The sequence below is a fragment of the Fragaria vesca genome, linkage group LG2 (assembly GCF_000184155.1).
Source record: "Fragaria vesca subsp. vesca linkage group LG2, FraVesHawaii_1.0, whole genome shotgun sequence".
Classification (NCBI taxonomy): domain Eukaryota; kingdom Viridiplantae; phylum Streptophyta; class Magnoliopsida; order Rosales; family Rosaceae; genus Fragaria; species Fragaria vesca.
Genome location: NC_020492.1, coordinates 8,291,399 through 8,316,258, shown reverse-complemented (window position 1 = coordinate 8,316,258; position 24,860 = coordinate 8,291,399). Strand labels below are relative to the sequence as shown.

The 24,860-nt window shown below is 38.1% G+C and overlaps 4 protein-coding genes across 4 annotated transcripts; 3 read left to right on the top strand and 1 right to left on the bottom strand.

Annotated features, from left to right (window-relative positions):
- The first annotated feature begins 824 nt into the window (after positions 1-824).
- LOC101312501 (ankyrin repeat domain-containing protein 2-like) lies at positions 825-4,236 on the top strand. Its single transcript, XM_004290054.1, has 9 exons — positions 825-1,034; positions 1,137-1,175; positions 1,635-1,828; positions 2,466-2,678; positions 2,776-2,924; positions 3,045-3,225; positions 3,457-3,549; positions 3,680-3,819; positions 3,936-4,236. The coding sequence occupies exons 2-9, from the start codon at positions 1,145-1,147 to the stop codon at positions 4,033-4,035; spliced, it is 1,101 nt and encodes a 366-aa protein (XP_004290102.1). The 5' UTR covers positions 825-1,034; positions 1,137-1,144; the 3' UTR covers positions 4,036-4,236.
- A 3,006-nt stretch (positions 4,237-7,242) lies between these two features.
- LOC101312211 (UDP-galactose transporter 2-like) lies at positions 7,243-9,898 on the top strand. Its single transcript, XM_004290053.1, has 6 exons — positions 7,243-7,611; positions 8,173-8,357; positions 8,440-8,640; positions 8,725-8,886; positions 8,998-9,316; positions 9,817-9,898. The coding sequence occupies exons 1-6, from the start codon at positions 7,485-7,487 to the stop codon at positions 9,849-9,851; spliced, it is 1,029 nt and encodes a 342-aa protein (XP_004290101.1). The 5' UTR covers positions 7,243-7,484; the 3' UTR covers positions 9,852-9,898.
- A 2,163-nt stretch (positions 9,899-12,061) lies between these two features.
- Positions 12,062-16,472, top strand: LOC101314723 (chloride channel protein CLC-e-like). Its single transcript, XM_004292272.1, has 8 exons — positions 12,062-12,457; positions 12,569-12,772; positions 12,815-13,007; positions 13,105-13,314; positions 13,716-14,182; positions 14,911-15,474; positions 15,925-16,133; positions 16,400-16,472. The coding sequence occupies exons 1-8, from the start codon at positions 12,062-12,064 to the stop codon at positions 16,428-16,430; spliced, it is 2,274 nt and encodes a 757-aa protein (XP_004292320.1). The 3' UTR covers positions 16,431-16,472.
- Positions 16,473-18,131: 1,659 nt separating this feature from the next.
- Positions 18,132-22,163, bottom strand: LOC101311924 (histone deacetylase 19-like). Its single transcript, XM_004290052.1, has 8 exons — positions 22,042-22,163; positions 21,300-21,836; positions 20,729-21,169; positions 20,207-20,437; positions 19,550-19,620; positions 19,385-19,445; positions 18,588-18,656; positions 18,132-18,486 (listed from the first exon to the last, which is right to left on the bottom strand). The coding sequence occupies exons 2-8, from the start codon at positions 21,825-21,827 to the stop codon at positions 18,400-18,402; spliced, it is 1,488 nt and encodes a 495-aa protein (XP_004290100.1). The 5' UTR covers positions 21,828-21,836; positions 22,042-22,163; the 3' UTR covers positions 18,132-18,399.
- Between the last annotated feature and the right edge of the window lie 2,697 nt (positions 22,164-24,860).

Below are 24,860 nucleotides of genomic sequence, written 5' to 3'. Positions count from 1 at the left end.
GTATTTCAGAAGTTTTATTTTGGTAACCAAATATCAAAATCTTGCAAGTTTTACCCTTGATTTTGGCTTGTGACATTTGTAGTTTAGTCTTTGGATTTCGAAAACAAACCCTTTTTTGCAGGGTACATGAACCTTGGGCCTCCAATCACCCCATGTCATACAAATTCACACTAATCACCTACCGTATTCGCATAAACTTGAAGACTTACTAGCCATAAACTCGTGAGAGTGTCACATTTTAGGCCGCTCAACTAACCTTACCACACCTAGAATGTAGCTCTTATGTATTTTCATTAATGTTTATTTTCAGGTTCGTAAGGAAAGCTTTAACGCTCTCAACCTAGGTTGGATTGTTCAACTATGGCTCTGCGTTCTTTACTATCATGAGCTCGATGACGAGGGTCCAAATTAGGGTCTCCATCTCGCTTTATTGAAACGACCAAACCTTAATCCTACTACGTAGTTTGTCTATTTTACCTATAAAGCGATATGAATCACCCTATGTTAAGTAAGACGGTAATGACCATTTGAAGTGGTGTACAGCTCTTTGTTTTTCCAACAAGTATACCTTTTCCACCTTTTGCTACCAAAGAGCAAGGATACCTTTCTTCCTCGGTGCCATTCTTAGACGAGGACTAGTAACTTGTTCACTAAGAAAAAAACGAATTCTTGGACAAGAAGTTGATGATGAGATTACCCAAATGCTGGCCCAATGAGCCCAAGAGAGAGCAAAACGGGGGAATGGACAAAGAGCCATTCATTGGGGAATAGGATGAGGATTGAGGTGGCCCACTGAGTGGTTCAGAAAGATCGGTGGTGAGATTGAGAGCCTTCCCCTAGATTAGATAAAACCCCTTCTCTTTTTTTCTTATATGATTTTTATATATATCGTCACTCCCTACAACTCCAATAGAGTTCTGATTCAACTCCAGCGAAGCCCAGCATCTATCTCTTCTCTCTCTCTCTCTCTCTCACTGTTCGCTGTTGCGTGCTCCCAAGGTTCTCTCTCTGCTTCTTCTTCAATCGAATCAGACGCAGGTTTCAATTCGCTCCTTTGTTTCGTGCATTCTTGTTAGGTTTTTGATCCTTGATTTGATTGTGATTGTGATTTTGACTCTGTTTGTGCTTCGATTCAGGTGATACTATGGCTTCTGCTCAGAAGGATTCGCCTGCTGGTACGCTTTTGACTTCTGCGTTTCTTCTGTATCTTCTGTATTCATTTGATTAGTTATTCCATCTTTTGTTTGAATTGAATTGAATTGAATTGAATTGGATTGATCGATGTAGAACATAGTGTTTCTGGTGAAGGATTGGGATTAGGTTAGGGTTGGAAGAGAGAATTTTTAGTGTTTAGTGTTCAATTTGCTTGGAGTTACTAGTTTTGATCAACGAATGCTTACTATTGTGTGATTGTATCCAAGTGGAGGCAATTTTGTGAATTGATTTGGTTTCGAATTGATTGGTTTTGGCTGTATTTGGGGTGAAGTTGGATCGATGGCTATTTGGATAACTGTTGTCGTGTCTTTACTTGTTTGATTATCTTCTTATTGGAATTGGACGCTATGTACTGATCTTTTTATACCATATAAAGTTTTGAAGTTGCTGTTCTGATGTTCATTTTATGTTTCAAACAGATGCAAAGACAGTTCCCAAGGAAGAGAAGACTTCCAAATCTGAGACATCTTCTGGGGAGTCGCCGGCACCACAAGCAGCGCCGGGAGGGTTCCCGTTTCCAGCAGGAGCAGGAGGAATGCCTTTTCCGTTCCCGGAAGCTGGAGGCGCTGGTCCCAATCCTTTTGATTTCTCGGCCATGACTGGCTTGCTGAATGTATGTTACATCTTTTGAATACTTTAAGTTTTATTCATATGTTAGGTTTAGAAAGAAGGGGCAAACCGTTTTAACGACTTGAGCATAAAAGGAAACAATGAGTTATATGGTGTAACGGAAGTTATAGTTTCTCTTACAATAAAAAAACAATTTAATGAACTAATGTTCAGGCATTTTATACTTCATGGAGATCTCATTTTTTCCTTGATCCACGTGTCCATTCTCTGACTAATTCTCATGGAGAAATATGTATGATGTTATCCAATTCACAAAATCTTAGATTCTCTTTAGTAATGGACGTGAGCTAGATGTTAGGTGAAATGTTGACTCAATAAGTGATCCTGTTTTCCAATTACTGCAATGAACTTGTTAGGCAGGGCTAAGTTATAAGATTTTCAATTATTCATGTTTTGATGTTCATGTTAGTATTGGATTTTGGTATATTATGAAAATTCACAAGAGGTGGAAAATTCTTTAATAAATGAAGTGCTCTTACCTCTTCCACTCTTTTGTTTTTTCCTTTACTACTGGAACTCTTAGATATTTAAGGCGTTTTCACTTCCTCTTTAACAATCCGTGCTCGAGTGCTGAAGTTCTATCTTATGTTTTTTTTGCTCACAAATGTCTTAAATGACAGGATCCAAGTATCAAGGAACTAGCTGAACAGATAGCGAAAGACCCCTCATTCACCCAGATGGCAGAGCAACTTCAGAAAACTTTTCAAGGTGCCCCAGCTGATGAGGGTGTCCCTCAGTTTGATAGTCAACAATACTATTCCACCATGCAACAGGTTATGCAGAATCCTCAGTTTATGAACATGGCTGAGCGCCTTGGTAGTGCTTTGATGCAGGTATTGGTGGTCTTTAAGCAATCAAAACTATACTTGTATTTTTCTTAGTGTTGCACAAGGAAGAGTTTCTTAAATCTTATTAATCTTCCTACCACAGGATCCATCCATGAATTCAATGCTTGAGAGTTTCACGAATCCATCAAACAAAGATCAGCTTGAGGAGCGTATGGCACGCATTAAAGAAGATCCTTCTTTGAAGCCTATTTTAGAAGAGATAGAGACTGGGGGTCCTGCTGCCATGATGAGGTTAGAATGCTAGACTTCCTACAGGATGATGGTTTTTAACTACAACATTTTTCTTCTTCACATGGGTTTTGGGCATTTCTTAACTTTGGTTTAACTAAATGATGGAATACTGCTGTGCAGATACTGGAATGATAAAGATGTTTTACAGAAGTTGGGAGAAGCAATGGGTCTTGCAGTTGGGCCTGATGGAGCACCTTCTGAAGTTTCAGGGGATAAGCCCTGGTCACCTGAAGAAGCAGAAGATGCTGGAGCTGAGGATGAACCCATAGTTCATCACACTGCTAGTGTTGGTGATGTGGAGGTATAACACCGGACTGCATCATCTGCCTCTGTCCCCTTCAATATCTCTTTTTTACTTGTAAAGTTTAGTTCAAAACTTGTGTATTTCCCCCAAGCAGCCAAGCTTTCGTTTTTGGTCAAGCATTTTAGTATCCTTGCACGAGTATCAATTTTCACTTAGATATTTATATTTGGTTATATGTTTCAGCCAAGTTAGGAAATATATAGTGTTAATTTTTACTTCGTTAATCAGGGTTTGAAAAATGCGCTAGCTGCTGGTGCTGACAAAGATGAGGAAGATTCAGAAGGAAGGACAGCATTGCATTTTGCTTGCGGCTATGGCGAGGTATGATATTTTCTAGAAGTTAAGCTTTCCTCTCATTTGACTTTCTTGATTCTGCATGCCAATACTTGTTATGCCAATGCTTGTTATCATTTTATGATGGAGGTTTTAAATAGATATCATTTCATTTCAGGCAAAGTGTGCTCAGGTGCTTCTAGAGGCTGGAGCAAAAGTGGATGCCTTGGATAAGAATAAAAACACTGCACTTCATTATGCAGCTGGTTATGGCAGGAAGGAATGTGTGGCCCTTCTATTGGAAAACGGCGCAGCTGTGTAAGCCAACATTTTTTCTCTGAAAGTTCAAAATATCCTAATTTGTTCATGTAAAATTTGATTCTTAACCCACTTAGCTATACTTAGTTTTCAAAGCTTTGTTCTTGTATCTGCAGCACACTTGCAAACATGGATGGGAAGACCCCCATTGACGTCGCCAAGCTCAACAACCAAAACGATGTACTTAAGTTGCTCGAGAAGGATGCTTTCCTCTAGATCATCAGGTCGGCATTTGTGACGGTTCTGGTCCTGTTTTGTGTTTTGCTTATGTCAGTTGGGAAGCTCAACACCACAACTCAATGCTTGCTTTGTCTATGTTATATTTACTCTTTTTGTGATTCCTACATTCGTTAGAATTTGATAGTAACATAAATCTTTTGATGGGAGACATGGAATATGTGGTGTGCCGTATGACAAGCAGCTTCACTATTTAGTTTGCGATTTTATTCGAATCATTGGTAAATGCGATAAGGAAAAAATGTATGTTGGTTCTTAGTTGTATTGCTAGTTTTGTTTACTAGTTTAGCTCGATTCCCCATCCTTGGCGAAAAGGCTGCTCAGGTCTGCCAAGTGAAAGGTTTTTTTTATCTCATCATCACCTACTGGGATTGCTAATTGTTCCAAAACAGACAGTTATTCACTTTTCTGAACTGATTCGTAAACTGAAAAGACGGTAATTCTCCGAGTAGGATGAGTTCGATCAATTCCGAATTCTTCTAATGATTGATAAAGGAAAAGGACAGAAGAGGCCGATCAGCCGATGTGAGGTGTTTGTTCTTTATTCGATCTTGCTTGCTGGAAACGTTTAGCTTTTTCCTTCTTCCTTTCTGTTTTTTGTCTCTTGTCGCGGGTTAACATGGATTGCTGTGGTAACTGTTTTTTGAATTGTTATAGTAAACAAAGGTTTTTTATTGCATCCAAATCCAGCCAATTGTACAGGAGGTCTGAGAATATACCTTTGGTATTATTCTAATCTAATATCTGCTCTTTAAGATATCAAGCATTCTATAAAAGTAGAGAATTAGAGGATGGGCTTTGGAGAATTAGTATTGTGTTTCTTTTTTCTTTCTGTTCCTGTCTAATTTAGGAGCGGCGAACTTCAAAACTATTTTGGAAACAACAATTTGGATCTTACCATAGGTTTTATAGTCATATAAGCTCTGCCCTCAACTAACTAATATGTGACAATTAGGAAATAATATTTGAGTTTCTTTGTGTTTATTCAGTTCTAGTTGCATGTTAGGTTGTCTTTGTATCGTTTTTATTCTGGTTTTAAACCAACTAAAGCTTCGTACGGATGACTCAATCTTTTCGTAGCCTTTCTATGAGTGAGCTATTTCTATGTAACTTTGGCTAGTTAATGGATTGACGTCTACCTTTCAAAAAACAAACTAATATGTGACATACACTTTGATGTTAGAAAACATAGTTTTTTTTTTCTTTCTTTCTTCAAGTGGGATTTCGAACTTGAGAACTTTTGAATGACTTAAAAATAACATTAGTCGATTTTAAACACACCACATTTTTCTATCACAAGAGCATCAAGAAATTCAAACTTCCTGCAACATGAGTAAAATAATAGCATCTGATTTGGAAAGGCAAGTACAATGCATACCATACATCGCAATCTCTGTCATATGATTAGTGGCGGAACCAGGATTTAGATCTGAGAGGGGTCCAGACATAAAAGATAAAACGAGATAGTATACAGAATAAAACTCTTATTGATGGTTTTATATATAATGTATTCCTTAGCAGGTATTACATACTTTTAGCATGTCCTATTGATTTTCTATAAGATAAAACAATTAAATAGACTAGATATTAATGATAATATTTATAAAATATTCTAATCTAAGCAACATTTATGGATTTCTTTCTATAAGTATTATCCATTAAGTACTATTAGTTCTAATTTCATATGCTTAATTGTTGTTTTCATTGATTAGGGGGGTTCAAATGATTCAATTAGCACAAGATTTGATCATTTGCACTAGTACATGTAGTAATTATAGGTAGATTGACAAATGCTGGCAGGGGTCCGGAACCTTTCTAGCCCAAGCATAGCTCTGCCCCTGCATATGATTATACAAGCTGACCAAACGATGAAAACATGTAAGGTGTATCACTCGTAGAAATTAGGCCTTAAAGAATTGCAGGCAGGTCAAACAGAAGAACAAAATCATGAAAAATATTCAAGATCGACGGGCGCAAGATTTTTTGATGAAGGAATTGCAATGCTGCCTAATAGTTCGGGAAGCATTCCACTCGTCGACTTAACGTTGCCTGGTCCAAGGGGTCAATTCTGGAGTCAATTCTTTAGACTTTTTGATGATTCCAAGCTTCGTAGGTTGCTTCTTATTAATTCTTGAGTTCTCACTTTCTGCAATAATCAAGCTTCGTGTCCTTCACAGAATGGTTGCATCTCCCCAATTAATAATTTCGTTCTGCGCGTCATCATGCTCCAGATCACTTTCAGATCAAAAAAAGGGATAGCAGATCACAAAACCACGTAAAGCCCAAATCTGGAGTGTCTCCGCTGTTATAGTAACATTTGACCTCACTTTTGTTGAAATTTCACGGTTTTGGTTAAGAGATTAAGAAGATACGTAGGGGTTTATGAATTGCTATGCTCTAGAGTACTGAAATACTGGAGTTAGAAACTATTAGACGGTAAATTGTGCGTGATACGTTTTACTCAATAATCTAATCCTACGATTTAGGCTTATGAAATTATCACAGGTGGTCAGGTTGTTATGAGTCTAGAGAAAATAAACCTTCTAACATATCTAGATTTGAACTCCGTTTATGCTGAATTGAGTTTAATCTCAATCTATTCTTTGTGACTAAGAAGAATGAAGTGTTTTGATATAATCATTTCACACGGATTAGTCTCTAGACCTCAAAACCCTAGCAAATTGTGTGATCTCAATAAAAAGAAGAAAAAAACCTATATATGCTTAACAGTTTCAATATTTCAAAACACTACTAAACATCGAGTAACACATATCAGATTGCATACTCCAGAACACTACATAATACAGCAAACGGAGGAAAGTTGGAGAATTTTTTGGTAGGATGCTGCAAACCTGCAAAGCATATAATTGGGCATTGGGCAAAAACAAGGAAGATATCATGAAAATGGGTTTAAAAGGAAAAAATTTGGTGGGTGATTTTGAGGAATTATGGTTTTACCTAAATGGTTTTCTACTGTGATTCTGGGTGGAGGTAAAACTGAAATCTGATTATGGGCAATAATTTATGGTGGTGATTTATTAATTGTAAGATTGAGGAAGAGCCCATATGGGTAACATGCCAAGGTTGCTGAGGGAGACAGCAAAAGCAAAAGAAAAGGGCATATGAAGAAGCCAGCCCATATAGCCTAGCCTTCTCTTTTGTCTTTTACATTTGTGTTTTGGGTGTTTTTATATGCACTATTACGAAGGGTGAAGGGTCTCTAATCTTTGCTGGGTCTATCTCTCTCCCCTCCTCTCTCTCTCTCTTCTCTCTTTCTCTCTGCCGGAGGTGAGTGAGTGCTTGCATAGCCTGCACTCTGTCTCTACCTCCCTTTGTTTTATAAATTGGGAAAACCCCAAAAGGGAAGATCCAAAAGAGAGAAGCAGAGGATTTGGGTTTTTGGGGTGTTGTTGATTTAGATTGGAAGAATGGAGAAGGAAAAGAAGTCGCCAGTTTCTGATGTGGGAGCATGGGGCATGAATATTGTGAGCTCCGTGGGCATTATCATGGCCAACAAGCAGCTTATGTCCCCTGCTGGCTTTGCTTTTGGTTTTGGTTAGTTCCCTCTTCTTCTTGTTTCTCAATTGTGTTCCAACTCTCTTTTGTTTTTTGCTTTAGTTTCAGATCTGGAGCAACATCTTAATTCATATTTCATGTTCGAATCTCACTACCCTTTAATGGGTTTCTTTCAATGAGTCTTGGGTTGTTTAGTTCTGTCCTGAATTCTCTTCATCAGGTTTGTATGATTGCATGATCTGAATTGTGGTGATGGCAGTTCTACAGATGCATAATCCTGAAGATGATGAACCACATTTTTTTTTCCACTTTTGTTTTATTGATTCATTGTGTTTGGCCTCGTAGTTCTCAGACAATGACTCAATTAGATTCCAATGACATATTCCATGTGAAACTTGGACAGTTGGACCATTATTTTCCACTCATGGCTGCTCTTCTTCTGCTGGCTACCCTTTCTAGACTTGTCATCATTCCCTGTAGATCTGACGGCATTTTAGATTGATTAGGCTGATTTCAGTTAGTTAGGCTTGAACTAGGACCCTAAATTCATATGATGATCTCATTGCTGCAACTGATAAATTTTGTTGTATTTTTTTTCAGCTACAACTTTGACTGGCTTCCACTTCTCTGTTACTGCATTGGTCGGTTTCATCTCGAATGCATCTGGGTACTCAGCATCAAAACATATTCCTCTGTGGGAACTGATTTGGTTCTCACTTGTAGCCAATGCCTCAATCACCGGGATGAACTTGAGTCTCATGCTTAACTCTGTCGGGTTTTATCAGGTGGATTTCAGAACCAGCTTCCTTTCAGGCAAAATTTTCTTCAGATTTCTGACATTCTTCCTTTTGCATTATTGTATTATAGATATCGAAGTTGAGCATGATTCCAGTGGTCTGTGTGATGGAGTGGATTATCCATGGTAAAAATTTCTCAAGGGAAGTCAAGATCGCTGTGGCAGTGGTGGTAATAGGTGTGGGCATATGTACCGTGACTGATGTTAAAGTTAATGCCAAAGGTTTTCTCTGTGCATGTGTGGCCATCTTGTGTACATCATTACAACAAATTGTGAGTATTATTTCTCAAATGGTGTTGCTCTAATAAGTTCCTTGAAATATTGTGGATCTGACTTGCTTGTCCTGTGGGGAACAGTCAATAGGTTCGTTACAGAAGAAATACTCAGTAGGCTCTTTTGAATTGCTCAGCAAGACGGCTCCGATTCAAGCTATATCCCTTCTCATTCTTGGTCCATTCGTTGATTACTTTCTTACTGGAAAACTTTTAACAGAGTACAAGTTGACTTCTGGTGCATTTGTAAGTGTTTGCATTGCCAGCCATTTGATCTGAATCTGCTTCCTGAGTTTATGAGTAAACTAAACATTTATGATGAAACTAATAAGGAAACGTTTATCCCAATGTATGCAGGCTTTCATACTACTCTCATGCTCCCTAGCGGTATTCTGTAACATCAGTCAGTACCTCTGCATCGGAAGATTCTCAGCCGTGTCATTCCAGGTTTTAGGCCACATGAAGACCGTCTGTGTCTTGACATTGGGGTGGCTACTCTTTGATTCATCGCTTGGATTTAAGAACTTAATGGGAATGGCTCTTGCAGTTGTCGGCATGATAGTATACAGTTGGGCTGTAGAGGGTGAGAAGCTAACTAAGACTTCCCTCCCAACCTCTCTCACAGAAGAAGATCTAAAACCACTGAAAGAGGGAATTGCAGAAACCCCATTGAATGGTGAGGCTAAAGTATAGGTTTATAAAGTTACCATTATCTTCGACTCATCCAACACATCCTTTAATTACAGCACCAGATTCTATTTATTCACAGAAAATGTTCTTTTTTGGTCTATTTATTGTGGCAGAAGGAAGCGTTTACTTAATAATGAAATTTAGGTTGAACGAGTTGTTAAATGGTTGTAAAATATTTTGTATATGGATTCCAGTACTGAGAAGAAGTACAATTGATTAATTTTTGTGTTTTTCTTTCTTCGGTATATTAGTTTTTTGGATACTTTCTTGTTCTGGAAAAAAAGCTACCTGTTTGTTTTACCTTGAGCCAGTATGGATATACAGACAATAATATATATCACCACCAGAATCCAATGAAATTCTCAGATTTGAACCAGACAAACATAAAGTCTTCAACTTTATTAAAGTCGTTATTCGTTGGTGTACAGTTATTTATGTTACTTTACCTGTATGATACTCAACTGTCTGAAAGTACTTTTTACCCAGATTCCGGTGATGATTCTCTGTCTGTGTATGAGTAATAAGTAAGAAAACAAATGGAAGATGACGAGGGATGCCGACGACGAGTGCATATTTCCCATTTATATTCTCTGAGGAATCATTCTAGGACTTCATCATTCTATGGAAGTGGCAAAGTACTAAAATGCTGGGTATGCTAGGCAGTACTATACAAATACAAATGGAGTAGAAGGTTCTCAAGCAAGAACTTTGATTCAATTATCATCAACACATTACTGGAAAAAGTAGCAGGATTGAGTTTGCAATGCAGAACAAGTAGAACCCCACATGGAGTGTCTTTACTTCCCTTTTTCAAGGCTAACGTTCCTCGTTCATTTCACTTTTTGATCAAAGTCGAGAAGGGGGACAGTAATGAAGTGAAGAACAAGTTTAGGTTTCGGAAGTTGTCAATGTATACAATGTGAAAGGTACTAATGAGAAGATTGAGAAAGAAGCCAAATATATAGACAATGTGTTTGTATTGCACAATGTGACATGTTATATTATCAAAAACGATACTTTTACCATATTCTTAAAATCAGAACTTTCAATTATATCATTGGATTCTTGTTTTAAATTTTATTAATGTTAGTTAATCTAAAGTCTTATAAAATCATTACTCTTAAATTTTTATTGAAAACGTTAAGATGACAAACACCTCGTGATGAGACGTCGGAATTTTACATAAATTAGATGCATGATAATTGATTATAACATGTGGATGTGCATGAGAGTAACATGTTGGTTGCTGAATGATGAGGTGGGAGACAACAAAAACGAAATAAAGGAATATGCTGTCACCAAATATGATGCATTTGCATTGCATATTGCCTTATTTTCACCATTTCATTGGATTATCTTCCCTCCATATTTTTCTTTGGAAGCTAATTTTGGGTATTGATGTGGTTCGTTTTCAGCCACGGCGGGCATCTGAGAGAAGTCAAGCAGATCCTAGCAAGATGTTTCATTACAGATGATCCAAGTTCTTCTCAAATTGGATCACATTGCTAAACACAAAATACAATCAATGTGGAGATGTGTGAGGTTTGTGAACCTCAATATAAGTCCTAATCATCCACCTAATCCAGAAGCATGAGAGTCCATTAACGTTTGATGACATGAGAAATCAAATCATCCATCATAAAGGACTAGAAATGACGAGCAATCGAAGAAGAAGAAAAAGGGTTGTTTCTACTCCCTTAGTTCGAAGAATTAAGAACAAAATATCAAAATGGTTCTCTAACTGTGCAATACTTCGTTACCTCACATGCATGTTGTTTCACTTTCACCAGCTCTTCTGGTGGCGGTCACAGACTCACAGCCACTTCATATCTGTTGTGTTCCCGTCATATATGAATGGTTAGGGATATATGATTGTGGCAATTTAGTACTCAATCATGGAATTAACTGAAACTTGGATTGATGTACTAATTTTGTGAAAGATTCCATAGTTTAAGTATTGTGTTTTTGATAATTTGTAGACTTAGAGATACCAAAGAGACTCTTACGGAGAACAATTCAAATTTGTGTCACCATACACCCCCCGTTTCTTCCGCAAATTAGACAATCCCTATCTTTAAAATATTTAAAGTAACAATTTGTGCAATTCAACTAAATAATTTTGCATTAACTTGTTATTTAAAAAAGGCTTTATTATAGTTGGTAACAATATCATCACAAAGATTGTGTACTTACGAGTTACACTACATCTTACGAGTTACTTACCAAGATTGTAAATTAGTAAATATTAAAGAAAACTCAAACAAATAACTCATGTTCGGTTACAAGCAAGAAAAGAAATGCATGTGAGGAGAAACCCAAACGTCAACCCATGGGGTTTGTTCCAGTGGAAAACATGCTAGGTTTGCTTGTTGAACAAATGTTACAGTGGCACTCCTGGTAATAGGAGGTCACTGGTTCGATCCTCCGCAAATGAAAAACACCTCATGGGGAGAGGCCATACCCATGTTGCCGACCTCGGAGTGGTAGTCCCACCCGACCACCATTTTTTTGTAACCGAAAAAAAAAAAAAAAAAACCCAAAATATCAAACTCGGCTTTTCAGACCCTCAACAGCTAGTTAAGTTTCCCTTTGTCTGTCTCCAATTATCCAAATCGTCGTTCAGCTTATTTTTGTAGCAAAAACCGAATTTATTTAAATTTATGAGACATTTATCCATTAGTTATTGTGCTTGGCTGAATAGCTAGCTTTAGCTCCGGGACTGGTGTACCCAATGGGCGGTCTCCACTGTAAATGGCGGTTCCCCAACACCCGCTTTAACCGTCATTTATGTCGTCTACCCTCCTCTCCTCCATTGCCACCATTCTCATCAAACACTTCACTTCCATTCCCTCCATTATCACAACCCAAAGTCAGATGTGTTGAGTTTACAACACCAAACACCAGAAGTAGAGCTCTCATTCTCAGACCTTTGTTCTGTCTCTCTCAAAACCAACAAACCCAACAAGTACAAGAAGACAATGATCGAAACAATGATGATGAGGAAGAAGAAGGTGAAGATGACGACAGCATGTCCCAAGGCCGTGGCAATGGGAACTGGACAATAGTACTGTCATCCAGCTTGGTTGGTCTCCTCACTGGCCTCGGTGTCGTTCTGTTCAACTACTCAGTACGTTTCAGCTTTACCTAACTACCTACTTTTGCTTTGTGTTTAGACTTGCTTGCTTGTGTTGCAAAGTTTTGAGCTTTATCTGAGATTTTTGTATGAATGGTGATTAAGGTGCATGAGATACGTGATGTATTTTGGGATGGGATACCTCAGAGAGGAGCTTCATGGCTGAGAGAGGAGCCCATTACAGATATGTGGCAGCGAGTAGTTTTTGTTCCGGTTGCCGGGGGTTCGATTGTGGCCATTTTGAATGTGCTTAGAGGTGCGTTGGAAGATGAACAAGGAGAAGAAGAGGAAAAGGAAGAGAATGTGTTGGTGAAAATGGGAATGCCAGTTTCGGTTTTTGATAGCTTGAAGGCTGCGTCGCGTCCATTTCTCAAGGCAGTTGCTGCTTGTGTTACTCTGGGAACTGGGAATTCTTTAGGTCCAGAAGGGCCTAGTGTTGAGATTGGGACTTCCATTGCCAAAGGTGTTGGTTCTGTGGTCGATAAGAGTTCTCAAAGAAAGCTCTCTCTTGTGGCTGCTGGATCAGCTGCTGGAATTGCTTCTGGTGAGTAAATTAGTATTTGTATTAATGTTTCTCGATGCTCCCATTATCAATTTGTATAGAATAACTGGAATTTGTATATGTTGTTCTCATTTTTCAGGGTTCAATGCTGCTGTTTCCGGTTGCTTCTTTGCCGTAGAGTCAGTGCTATGGCCATCACCAGCAGATTCTTCTTCTTCATCTGTTTCGCTCACAAATACCACTTCTATGGTTATTCTTAGTGCAGTGATAGCTTCTGTAGTTACACAAGTTGGTCTTGGTTCTGAACCTGCATTTAAGGTCCCAGGCTATGACTTCCGCTCACCTACTGGTACACCTCCCTCTTATCTGTGACATGATACAGATATATCTGTGATATCCACTGAATACACCCCGATGCTTTCCATTTACATGGTTTCCTTTATTAAATGTGGATCACTACATGCGACTTGTTTACTTGTTTCCTGGTGATGTGATTGGCCTTTACCACATATAGTTTTGGACACCATTATTTGGTCAATATTGCACGATCTAAATGAAATTTCACTTCTGATTTATATGGTATCTTTACAGCACTAGATTATTCACTGTAGTGAAATGAATGTTTTTCAGGCATTGCTTCTTTTTTTTTGAAAGCCAGGCATTGCTTTAGTATATCTTGAGTTAGATGTTGAAGTTACTTTCTTTTTAAGGTGTGGTGTTAACAATGAGATGTATTCAACTCATTTTCAGAGCTACCGCTTTATCTACTTCTGGGTGTTTTATGTGGCTTGGTGTCATTAACCTTTTCAAAGTGCACATCGTACATGTTGTTAGTCGTTGACAATCTTCAGAAGGCTACTTCCCTGCCAAGAAGTTTGTTTCCTATACTAGGAGGCTTATCAGTTGGGCTAATAGCATTGGCATATCCTGAAATCCTTTATTGGGGATTTGAGAATGTTGACATTTTGCTAGAATCTCGACCATTTGTGAAAGGCCTCTCAGCTGATCTCTTGGTTCAGCTAGTAGTGGTTAAGATAGGTGCAACCTCTTTGTGCCGCGCCTCTGGGTTAGTTGGAGGCTATTATGCTCCATCACTCTTCATTGGTGCTGCAACAGGAATGGCATATGGGAAATTCATTGGTTCCGCAGTTGCTCAGTCCAATCCTATACTTCACCTCTCCTACTTGGAAGTAGCATCACCACAAGCATATGGACTGGTACTTTTCTATTTTATTTTTATATCTAGAAGATAGTTTGCCTTCACATTTATGAGAAACTTGCATATCTAATGTTTGTTTCTAGATGCATTTCTGTTTTGATATACCTCAGAACAAATAATTAAAAAGGATTTGCGTTGTAGTTATCTAGAGACCGGTAATATGCCAATACCTTCAGGGACAATATCTTGTGATTTTGTGCTTCCTTTGTTTGGATTAGAGAAGGTTGAATTCAGTTATTTAGTTGACTCTAAAAATTCGGAATCATACTTCGACAGCTGATATAACCCCTAACCTTTTCTGCATGAATTACCTATTTTTTGCATTTCTCTGCTTTAATTTTAAATGAATTGAAATTTGTTTAGTCCTTATGGTTTGAAGTCGATATCTGTTCAGTCCTTGTGGTTTTATTTTAATATGAATGGTCCTTAAAGTCATGATTTTTCATTCAAATGGTCATTCCGTCAATTTTTTTGTTACAATACTGACATAGCTGTTAAAGACATTGTAATTTTTAACGGCCACGTCAGCCATTTAAAGAAAATTGACGGAAGGATCATTTGGATGAAAAATCGTGACTTTAAGGACCATTCATATTAAAATAAAAAACAAGGACTGAACATATGTCGACTTCAAACCACAAGGACTATACAGTATTTTACCCATTTGAAATTGTTATGGGTTCACAAAGTTAGAGATTTTGACCGCTGGAGAGCTTTCCTTTACAGGTTGGAATGGCTGCTACTCTTGCAGGAGTGTGCCAGGTACCTCTTACAGCAGTGTTGCTACTTTTTGAATTGACACAAGATTATCGGATTGTTCTACCGCTGCTTGGAGCTGTAGGGTTATCTTCATGGGTTACATCTGGGCAGACAAGAAGAAAAGATGTCTCAAAGAGTAAGAAACTCTCAAAGGGAGAAACTAGTAGCATTCAACAACCTAAAGACCGTTTCTCTAGGGTGAGTGGGCTATCTTCTAGAAAAACATTCACCGAAAGCACATCTAACATGAGTGACCTTTGTGAAATGGAAAGCTCACTCTGCATTGATGGTTTTGATATTGATACGGAAAAGTTAGAAAAGAAAATACTCGTTTCAGAAGCCATGAGAACAAGATACGTGACTGTTTGGATGAACACTTCACTTACAGAAGCAGTGGCTCTAATGCTTGCAGAAAAGCAGCCCTGTGCCATGATCGTTGATAGTGATCAAGTTCTAATTGGTATACTGACACTAGAAGACATTCAAACGTTCAGCAATAAATATGCAAAATCAAGAAGAAAACAACCCAAGGTAATAGTTACTTCCTAATATATATATCTGCTAATTTTCCTTTCTGGTAACTGCATTCAATTCCCTGCCATACTGATTTTGGTAGAAAGCGAGGACGAGACAATGTCCCTGGGAAATGAGCCTGAAAAAAGATGTGATGAAATGAAATGTTTGCATGTCGTATTATCGAGATATAAAACTTATCCATGCCATTTCAAATGGTAGCAAGATTGAAGGACCTGTGGCATATAATTGGTTAGTTTAGCAATTTGCTTGGAAACCTCATGCATAATCAGAGAATTCTTTTAACTATAATAATGTGTTAGGATTATGTTGGGCATGTATTTTGGGATCATGTTGATCTTAGGTCAAAGTTCAGATTTCAGAAAGCTAGTAGTAATGCTGTAGTGCAAATACTTAGTTCTAACTTGTAACTTAATCAGAGTGACTAAGTGGCCGTACCTTCTGCAGGAACTTATTGTATATGAAATGTGTTCTTCTGATGGGGAAGTATGCAAAGTACCAGGGACTGCTACACCCAGTATGGATCTATTTTCTGCTCAGAATATCATGAATAGATACGAAATGAATGAAATACCAGTTGTCACAGAGCATCCTCGGGATCAGAGAGGGCACCTAGTTGGCCTTTTAGACAGAGACTGTATAAGCCTAACTTGCAGGTATCAACCTATAACTACTTTTACAGCCTTGCTTTTTCCTGAATTCCTTTCTTTCTTTTTTTTTTTTGTACATACCAATCTTGTAAATTGAGATCCTTTGAAACATCAAGTACTATAACTTCTTCTTTGATGGACTTTATTCAGTGATGTGGTTGGTGAAAATATAATGATATTGTTTTAAGATGATTGTAGAAAAGCTCATTATCAGGATTATAACTTTGCCACAATATTTTTGTCATGTCGACTGACTAATTGTTTTGATGCAGAGCTCTAGCAACCAGAGAATCCCTCTGTTAGTCATAAAACACTGGATGGCAAATTTTGTGTAAATAATCAGAATACTCATCACAGTTTTCACACTTCTGATAATACTGTGTCAAACTACCACGGGCACATAGAATTCAGGCATCCACCTGATTGCTGCTTCAGAGTGCCGCAGCCCACACTTGGTAAAGTCTTCCACTTGGTTTTCAATTGCTCAAATACAACCAGAGTCTGGAATTTAGACCAACTACCAAATCTAAATGCAACTGAGGAAGAGTAGAGACATTATTCATGACAACATATACAAGGCTATTGGGACAACCAATTGTGTGTTTCCTGTTAACATTTTGCTTCGTAGTTAGGTCACAACAGATGCAACAGAAATGAACCTCATACACTCTTACCGCACTGTATTTATTTGATTGCACATAAAAAAAACTTATCTCCTTAGTGAGTAAAGATAAATATAAATGAGGCACCACAATGACTTTATCTCCTTTTTTCTTTTTATAATGGATATCAAACCAACATTCTTATAGGCTTTATAGCCAAGTTGTATAATGCAGAACCTGTATAGTATGCTGCTTGACAAGTCTTGAGGCAGTAACCGCAGTATTCCCTTTCTGCTAACAGGGAAAAACTATAAGACAAAACAAAATCCAAGGAACTTAAGAGACTGACTACAACTACAGACAACTAAAAAATATTACAACATCAGTTATGTCTGATTAGATCTTAAGAACAATTTCTACTGTTTTTGTTCTTTTAGGCCACGAGGTTTAGAGAAACCCTCATTGCCCACATCCATATTTCGAATACACCCTTCCCCTGCATTTCGACTCTGATCTGATTACTTTTTGCATAGTCTTTGTTCTTCCTTGCTATTGTCATGTCCGCAATGGTTAGCAGCACATCATCTTCATTAGTGTTTATGTATCTCAACGCATCTTGAAAATCACCCGTCAATATGCTTGCAGTGTCAAGTCATCAGACATTTTAGTCTCAAGTTCATTCTTTAACTTACTGATCAATACATCAGCTTCTTGAGTCATTCTAACTGTTCTACCATTTTTTTCTGCACTTCCCTTCTCTTGAAATGGAGATAAAGCATCCTCACGAGTATTGTATGAGATAAAGCATCTTCACACTGCATCTGATGCACCTTCCGGCACAACTTTGATGAGCAATCTCATTTTCATGATGTGGAAAAATCAAGTTGATACCACCACCATGAATACCAAACTTGAATGTAAGACGATGAGCACTCATGGCACCGCATTCAAATGTGCCACCACGGCCTTTCTCGTCCCCAAGGGCTGTCCCAATTTGGCTCTCCAGGCTTTGCAGACTTCCACAGTGCAAAATCTGCAGGACTGCGCTTTCTTCCCTAAGGAGTTCCATCTTTTGTCTAGATAATCACCCCAAATTTCTCTACAGAAACTCGTTCACCCCATTGTGTTCCAACTTTTGTCCAGATAATTGCCCATAATTTGGAAAATTCTCGACGGCAAAGAATACAAGCCTTTAGTTGCTTGCAAGTTGTGTTTCTACGTGGTTTAACTTCTGACATCGATATTGATATCCAGTCTATTCCAGCAGAACTGTCGACAATATGGGAGTAATTGGTCAAATCTATTTTCCTGATGTACACCCTCAATAGATATTCTAACTCAATATACTTGCACATAACCCAAATGATGCATAAACTACCAACTGTTTTTAAAAGAGATGCGTAAACTACTAATGGAAATGACATTTCTTAAAATTAACTGTTTGAGTACAACAGTGGTAACTTACAGCTTCTTGCCTGTCCTATTCGACTATAATCATTCCAAGCACTCTACAGAGGTCAGATTGGATATCTATCTCCAACACATACCCACAGAGCAAGTGTAGAGCGCTTGGAAGTACAAGAAATGCTACTGAACAATAAATTACCAATTTCACAAATCAATAAAGAGTTGAGGCCAAAATACAACCAAGTAGTTGCTTATGATTGGGGTTACATCTGATCCGCAGGCTTATTTAGAGACTCTTGTTCCACTTTCACACTTGGTTCTTCCATAGACCCAGAGCCCATATCCAAAGCCTGCAGAAGTGAAGATATTAACATCAACAATTATCAGCGGCAGGGCAATTCTAAATCAACAAAATCCTAATTTTATCTGTGCACGAACCCATTTCACTAACCTTTGCGCTTGTTGTAATCTCATCCAGTCCAGCATCATCATAGGCTCGAGAGTTCTCCGCGGCTCCTTTCTGGAATAGGCCATGTAACCAAAATTTAGAAATTTTCGAGATAACCGAAGATGACAACTAGGATTGAAATGATTCAGTGCTACACAAACAAGCAGCAATCAATAGAAAGGCAGAAAGAATGTCCAAATGTTGTCAACTTGTCATACAAATGGATATAAACGACACATATTTGGGCTTAAAGCTAGCACAATAGTAAAAGTGGGTACATCACAAGATACATGCAAAGAAGAAAACGTAAATGTATGAAGCATAAGCAGCAGCTACCAGAGCTTGAAACAATATTCAATTACGCTTTAGGTACGTCATTTTGAAATGGGACAAATGTAGGGAAGAATTACAACACGGAGAGACCATAACACATATCACATGATGACTTGAAATGGACTAGTCCAGATTTGTTCACTTAACATAAACTGCATCTAATATGTTAACTTTGATGATCCTAAATAAATGAATTATACATGCTAGAGTAATATTTCTGTAGTTCTGTTCTACTTTCATCGTTAACCTCGGGTCAAGACATTTGGTCTTTGCTATAACAATATTTGGTCTTTGCAATAACAAAAAGAGTACAATCATTCGTCAACTCTCCAAACAACAGAGACCGCATTGAGATCAATTAATAGAGACTAGAACATGAAGTGATAAACAACTTTCAACAAAATATAGTCAATATGGTTGCACACACTAAATAATAGATCAAGATCATGAGATCAATTGTAGCATACCGGGTCTTTAACCTCAGGTTCAACAATTTCTTTCTTTACTCTGCTTGGTGGTAAAGGTTTTCTGTATAAACAATAAATCAGTATATTTTAAGGAAAAATGGAGCAAGGAAAGAAAATTTGGGAGAGTATATTATTTTCATAAGTATATTATGAGAATTGGCATACCGTTCGTTATCAAGCTCCATGTCCGAATCGGCATCCCATCTCTCATCTCTGTCCTCCTGATCCTCATCTTCCTGAAATTTTTTAATAAAAGAACAAGGAATTTAAAATATGAGCACAAAACAAAGAGCTCTCAAGTTTAACTACATATCAACTCCACTAGAATTACATGAACTAGCATGCTACTTTCATTACAAAGAAATTCAATAATAGTCCGAAAGATGGGATCTTCATATCATTTTAGAAACAAATTCTTTACACCACTCTATTAAAAAATATCAATTTTTAATTTTTAAGTATTCCAAAAGCTAAGCAACAAGAGATATCATCATTCAGGAAATGGAAAACAGTAACATTTATAATAGCATGCTGATAGTCATTAAAGGGATAGGTTAAGCAAGAATAAAATTGGAGCCTTCTCAAGCAGATTTTTTTCTTTAAAGTCAACACTTGCAGCTCCTTCAGTGATTTTTAAGTCTTGTTGTGGCACTCAATCAGCTATAACAGGGCTTGACAATGCTAAAAACTAAAAGTGACTTGTTTAGAAATAGGCAGAAGGAATCAAGGAAACCTATTTCAGAAAACAAGAACAAAGAACCATATCTTCATATGATAAGTCATACCAATCATCATGCAAGAAATTATCTTGCAAAGACATACCTCTGGAATCTCATTTTCAGGAGGCCTTTCATGAAATTGGACACTAGGTGCATGCTGAAGCCTGGAGAGGTTCTCAAGAAGTTTTGATCGTATTTCTTCCAGCAACTGATGAGAATTCTTGTTTTCCATGTTACTAGGGGCAACATGAAGAGTATAGTCTGGACCAAAATACTCGTAATACTCATGTTGTGGCATTTTGTCCTCAATTTCTGCTCCAAGAGCAACCCCTGTCTGTTTTACAAACAACATATAAAATCATAGTATTAGTAGTGACTCAAGAGTGAACACATAAACACATTGTGCCGAGTATACAGTGCAGCAATGATAGATAATCCACCAAATAATCACAAACCTCAACCAACTGAAATCAATTGAGTCCTCTGATACTATGACATAACATCTGTTGTTTGTGGTAACAGATTATAGCTTAAATGAATTCTAATTACGTTATATATTCAAACATAAATGATCACAATCGAATGCCTTGGGAATCTTACTAGATAAAATGAAATACTAGTATACCTCGTAGCACCAGCAACGAGCAACATTACGGATAGTATAGCCACCACCCCCTAGAAGCAAGAGGGGGACATTGAAGGATCTCATGTATTTAACACATTCAGCATGACCCTTGATTGAAAGATTAAAGCAACCAAGCCTATCCCCAGATAAGGAATCAGCGCCACACTGTAGAACAACAGCACCAGGCCTAAAAATCTCCATAACCTTCCCAATCAGGGGTTTGAACAAGTAATGGTAGCTCTCGTCATCAATCCCATCATCCAACGGAACATTCAGTGAGTAATACTTTCCTTTTCCGTACCCAATATCGCGAATATCCCCCGTCCCCGGGAAATAGTCTCCAAATTTATGAAACGAAACCGTCATGACCCTGTCTGTTGTGTAAAACGCCTCCTCAACACCGTCTCCGTGGTGGATATCAATGTCCACATACAAAACTCTCTGTTTAAACACATTAACACACTTCAATTCCACATGAAAACAATCATACAACATAAACACAACACACATTTTCAATTCCACATCAAATTCTAAAGCTTAACAGTCTACAATTAGACAAAGGAACAAGAACCTCATGTTGTTTAAGAAGCTCCAAGATTGCAAGCACAATGTCATTGACATAACAAAACCCGGAAGCCTCACACTTCTTAGCATGATGCAACCCACCAGCCCAATTAATCGAAATGTCACAAATCCCATGGTTGAGCTTGACAGCCCCACCAACAGACCCACCGGCATAAGTCTGACAAAACGAATACAACCCATCGAAAACAGGACAATCCTCCCCAACATTAAACCTCTTCAACTGCCTAAGCTGGTCCTGCTGCGATTCAGGGGTAATATTCCGGAGAAACGCCACGTAATCGTCGGCGTGGAAGCGGCAGAGGTCTCGGTCCCGGGCCGGGTAGGGTTTGAGAACCTGCATGTGCTGGAGAAGACCATAGTGGGCTAAGAGGGCGTGGGTCATTCTGATGCGGTGGGGCTTCATCGGGTGGCCTTGTCCATAATAGTAATTTCCGACTTCTGGGTCGTAGAAGTAACTCACTTTGCGCTTCACGCCGTCGGGGCCTGACGCCAGCGAGTTGCCGCCGGTGTCCATCGCTCCTCCCTGTTACAAACCACACATCAAGATTTGATTTTTACTCCAAAGTTTGCTGCTTTCTTTGTTTTAAAGGTTGGTGCTTTTTGGGGTTTTGGGTTTTTGAATCAGAAGGGTAGGGCAAGAAAACATGGATTTTGATTTGGTTTGTGATTTGGGTAAAAGTAAGTGAGATTAGAATTAAAGTGAGTGAGAGAGAGAGAGAGTGAGTTACCTGGTTGGGAGTTGGAAGAGGAGAGAAGCCAAGAAGTACAGAAGAGAGAAGAAGAAGAAGGAGAGTGGTGAATGTGGGGGTTTGTCTTCTTGTCTCTTCTATTCTCTTCTAGTTTCAGCTGCGCAGATGTTAAACTGGCTCTTGGTGTTTTGTTCTCTCTTGGTGTTTCACCTAGATGGGCTTTGCTTTGGTTTATGGGTTAAGCCCGAAACTTTGTTTTTATAAATAGGAACCTCAATAGTTCCACTTCCACTGTTTAGAAACTTTAGATCCGTTGATAAATTCCTACTAAAAAAAAAAAACATTGATAAATGTCTTTTGTTATAGTTGTTGAGATTTTTCGATCAATTGCTATGTGATGTCGAATGAACTGCGATACAAGTTTGTTGATTGCTTCGATGAATGCAAAAATTTTGAGCTTCTTGACTACATATGGATGGTACTTGAGCCGTGCAGATTGTGTGACTGTACAAGGCTTCTAATTATCGGTCACAATAATGAGTATTAGTTAAATAAATAAATAAAACTCACATGTTAACAATTGAGATTGTAGATGAATTGGTTAAACCTCATGAAGCATTACAAAATGTGTTACACCATCTGGATATTAATATTTATAATGTCAGCCGGTAGGCCGATAGAGCTATGATAATGGATCAAACATTTTGAGGAAACACAAAGGTGTCAAAAAAAAAGCCCCTTAAACATCAATCATAGAGCAATTTATATACCTTGTGGCTCTCATCTTCTCAATTTCACACGGGTCATATATAACAAACTCTTGTGGTGAAACAAAAGAGCCTTTTGGAGTTGTGCAAGGTATTTATCGGTAGAGAAGTTTTACTCATTATTACTTTTTTTCTTTTCTTTTAGATAAGAGGATAACTCCATTAGGCTTATTATAGCCAATATCGACTGATGGTAAAGCGGAGATGAACTCACACTACCAGGACAAGCACTTTAGCCGACGAAAAAATTTCGTCGGCCTGTTAGCTTAAGATTTCGTCGGGAAAAGGTCGTCGGTGATGACTTTAGCCGACGAGAAAAAAAATTTCGTCGGCTATAGTCCCACAGTTTAGCCAACGAAAAACATGTCGTAGTTTTTTTTCCAGACTTTAGCCGACGAAATAATTAAGATATTTGTCGGCTAAACCTTATAAAAAAAATAACTATAGCCGACGAAATATAGTCTATTTCATCGGCTAAACCTTATAAAAACATTAAAAAAATAACTATAGCCGACGAAACATGCTATATTTCGTCGGCTAAACCTTATAAAAAATTAAAAAATACTATAGCTGACGAATATAGTATTTAAATATCGTCGGCTAAAGTTGCTGGTTTTTGAAAAAAAAACTGCAGAAACTTCCGGCCACCTCCAATCACCACCAAAATTTGACAGAATCTTCCTCTCAACATTTCGAACAACTTTATAGAAGAAGTCGAAGCCCAATTCTAAGCCTAAATAGGTCAATTGAATCAAAATATAAAAATCCTCAATTTTAAACCCTAAAAACTTCAAATCTTCGATTCTCCTCACACACACCGAATCGAGCTACCAAATTCTAGGGGAATGTAGTACTAATTAAACTCAACTTATCTATATATAGAACTCGCCAAATGGTGACCTGAGGAAGGAGAAATTTGATCGACACCGAATCTGAACCGGCGGAGTTTTGGAGCTCGATTTATCCCTCACGGCGGCGCCACTCGATGCACCACCTGTCCAGCAATGAAGTAGAGACGACGGCGAAGCTTTTGGGACAAGTGTGGCGGTCTCCGGTGGCTTGACGGCGGAGCTAGGCCGAGAAGAAAATCTGGCAGGCGAAATAGACTTCTTACCATCCACCTTCGGTAAAACTCCTATATAAAGAACTTTAGCCGACGAAATTCTTTATTTTCGTCGGCTAAAATCTTTTGAAAATTTTGAAAATTTTGGTTGAAAATTTTTCGACTTTAGCCGACGACTTTTCATATATTTTCGTCGGCTAAAGTCCTTTGAAAATTTTCCTCCAAATTTGGTTTACCGCCCAAAAATTTTTGACTTTAGCCGACGACTTTTTTAATATCTCGTCGGCTAAAGTCTATAAATTCACGAAAACGCTCATATATCCCTCTATATTACATAGTTTGGTCAAACCTTCCACACGAAAAACTTTCACGTAGATGAGACGCAACCGCCTATATAAAAATTTTGAGACATTTATCTTCCGATGATAGGGCTCCCCATAGGGAATAATAACGGTAAATATGGTTGACCGCTACTATCGGCACCGAGACTTTACCCGATTTACTTGATTTTTGAACCATAGCTGTATTTCACCATTCTGAACACATCTTATTTCACGAGATTTTTGAGAATTTTTCTTCCTATATAGAGTTGGTTCACAAAGTTGTATAACCTACTAAACAAGTTATACAACATTAGTAGACACGTTGTGATTCTGATGACTAAAATTCACAAACCAAAATTCGACCGTCAGATATGATCATTATGACGAAAGATGTCTATGGTAAAAAATTCAACTAGATCCGACAACGTTAAGGGCTCGATCGAAACGGTCAACCCTAATCCATCGTCACTTATCACATGAAAACGCTCATATCTCCCTCTATATTACGTGGTTTGGTCAAACCTTCCACACAAAAAACTCTCACGTAGATGAGACGCAACTGCCCATATAAAAATTTTGAGACATTTACCTTCCGACGATAGGGCTCTCCATAGGGAATAATAACGGTAAATAGTACACGTGATTCCGATGACTAAAATTTACAAACCAAAATTCGACTGTTAGATATGATCATTATGACGAAAG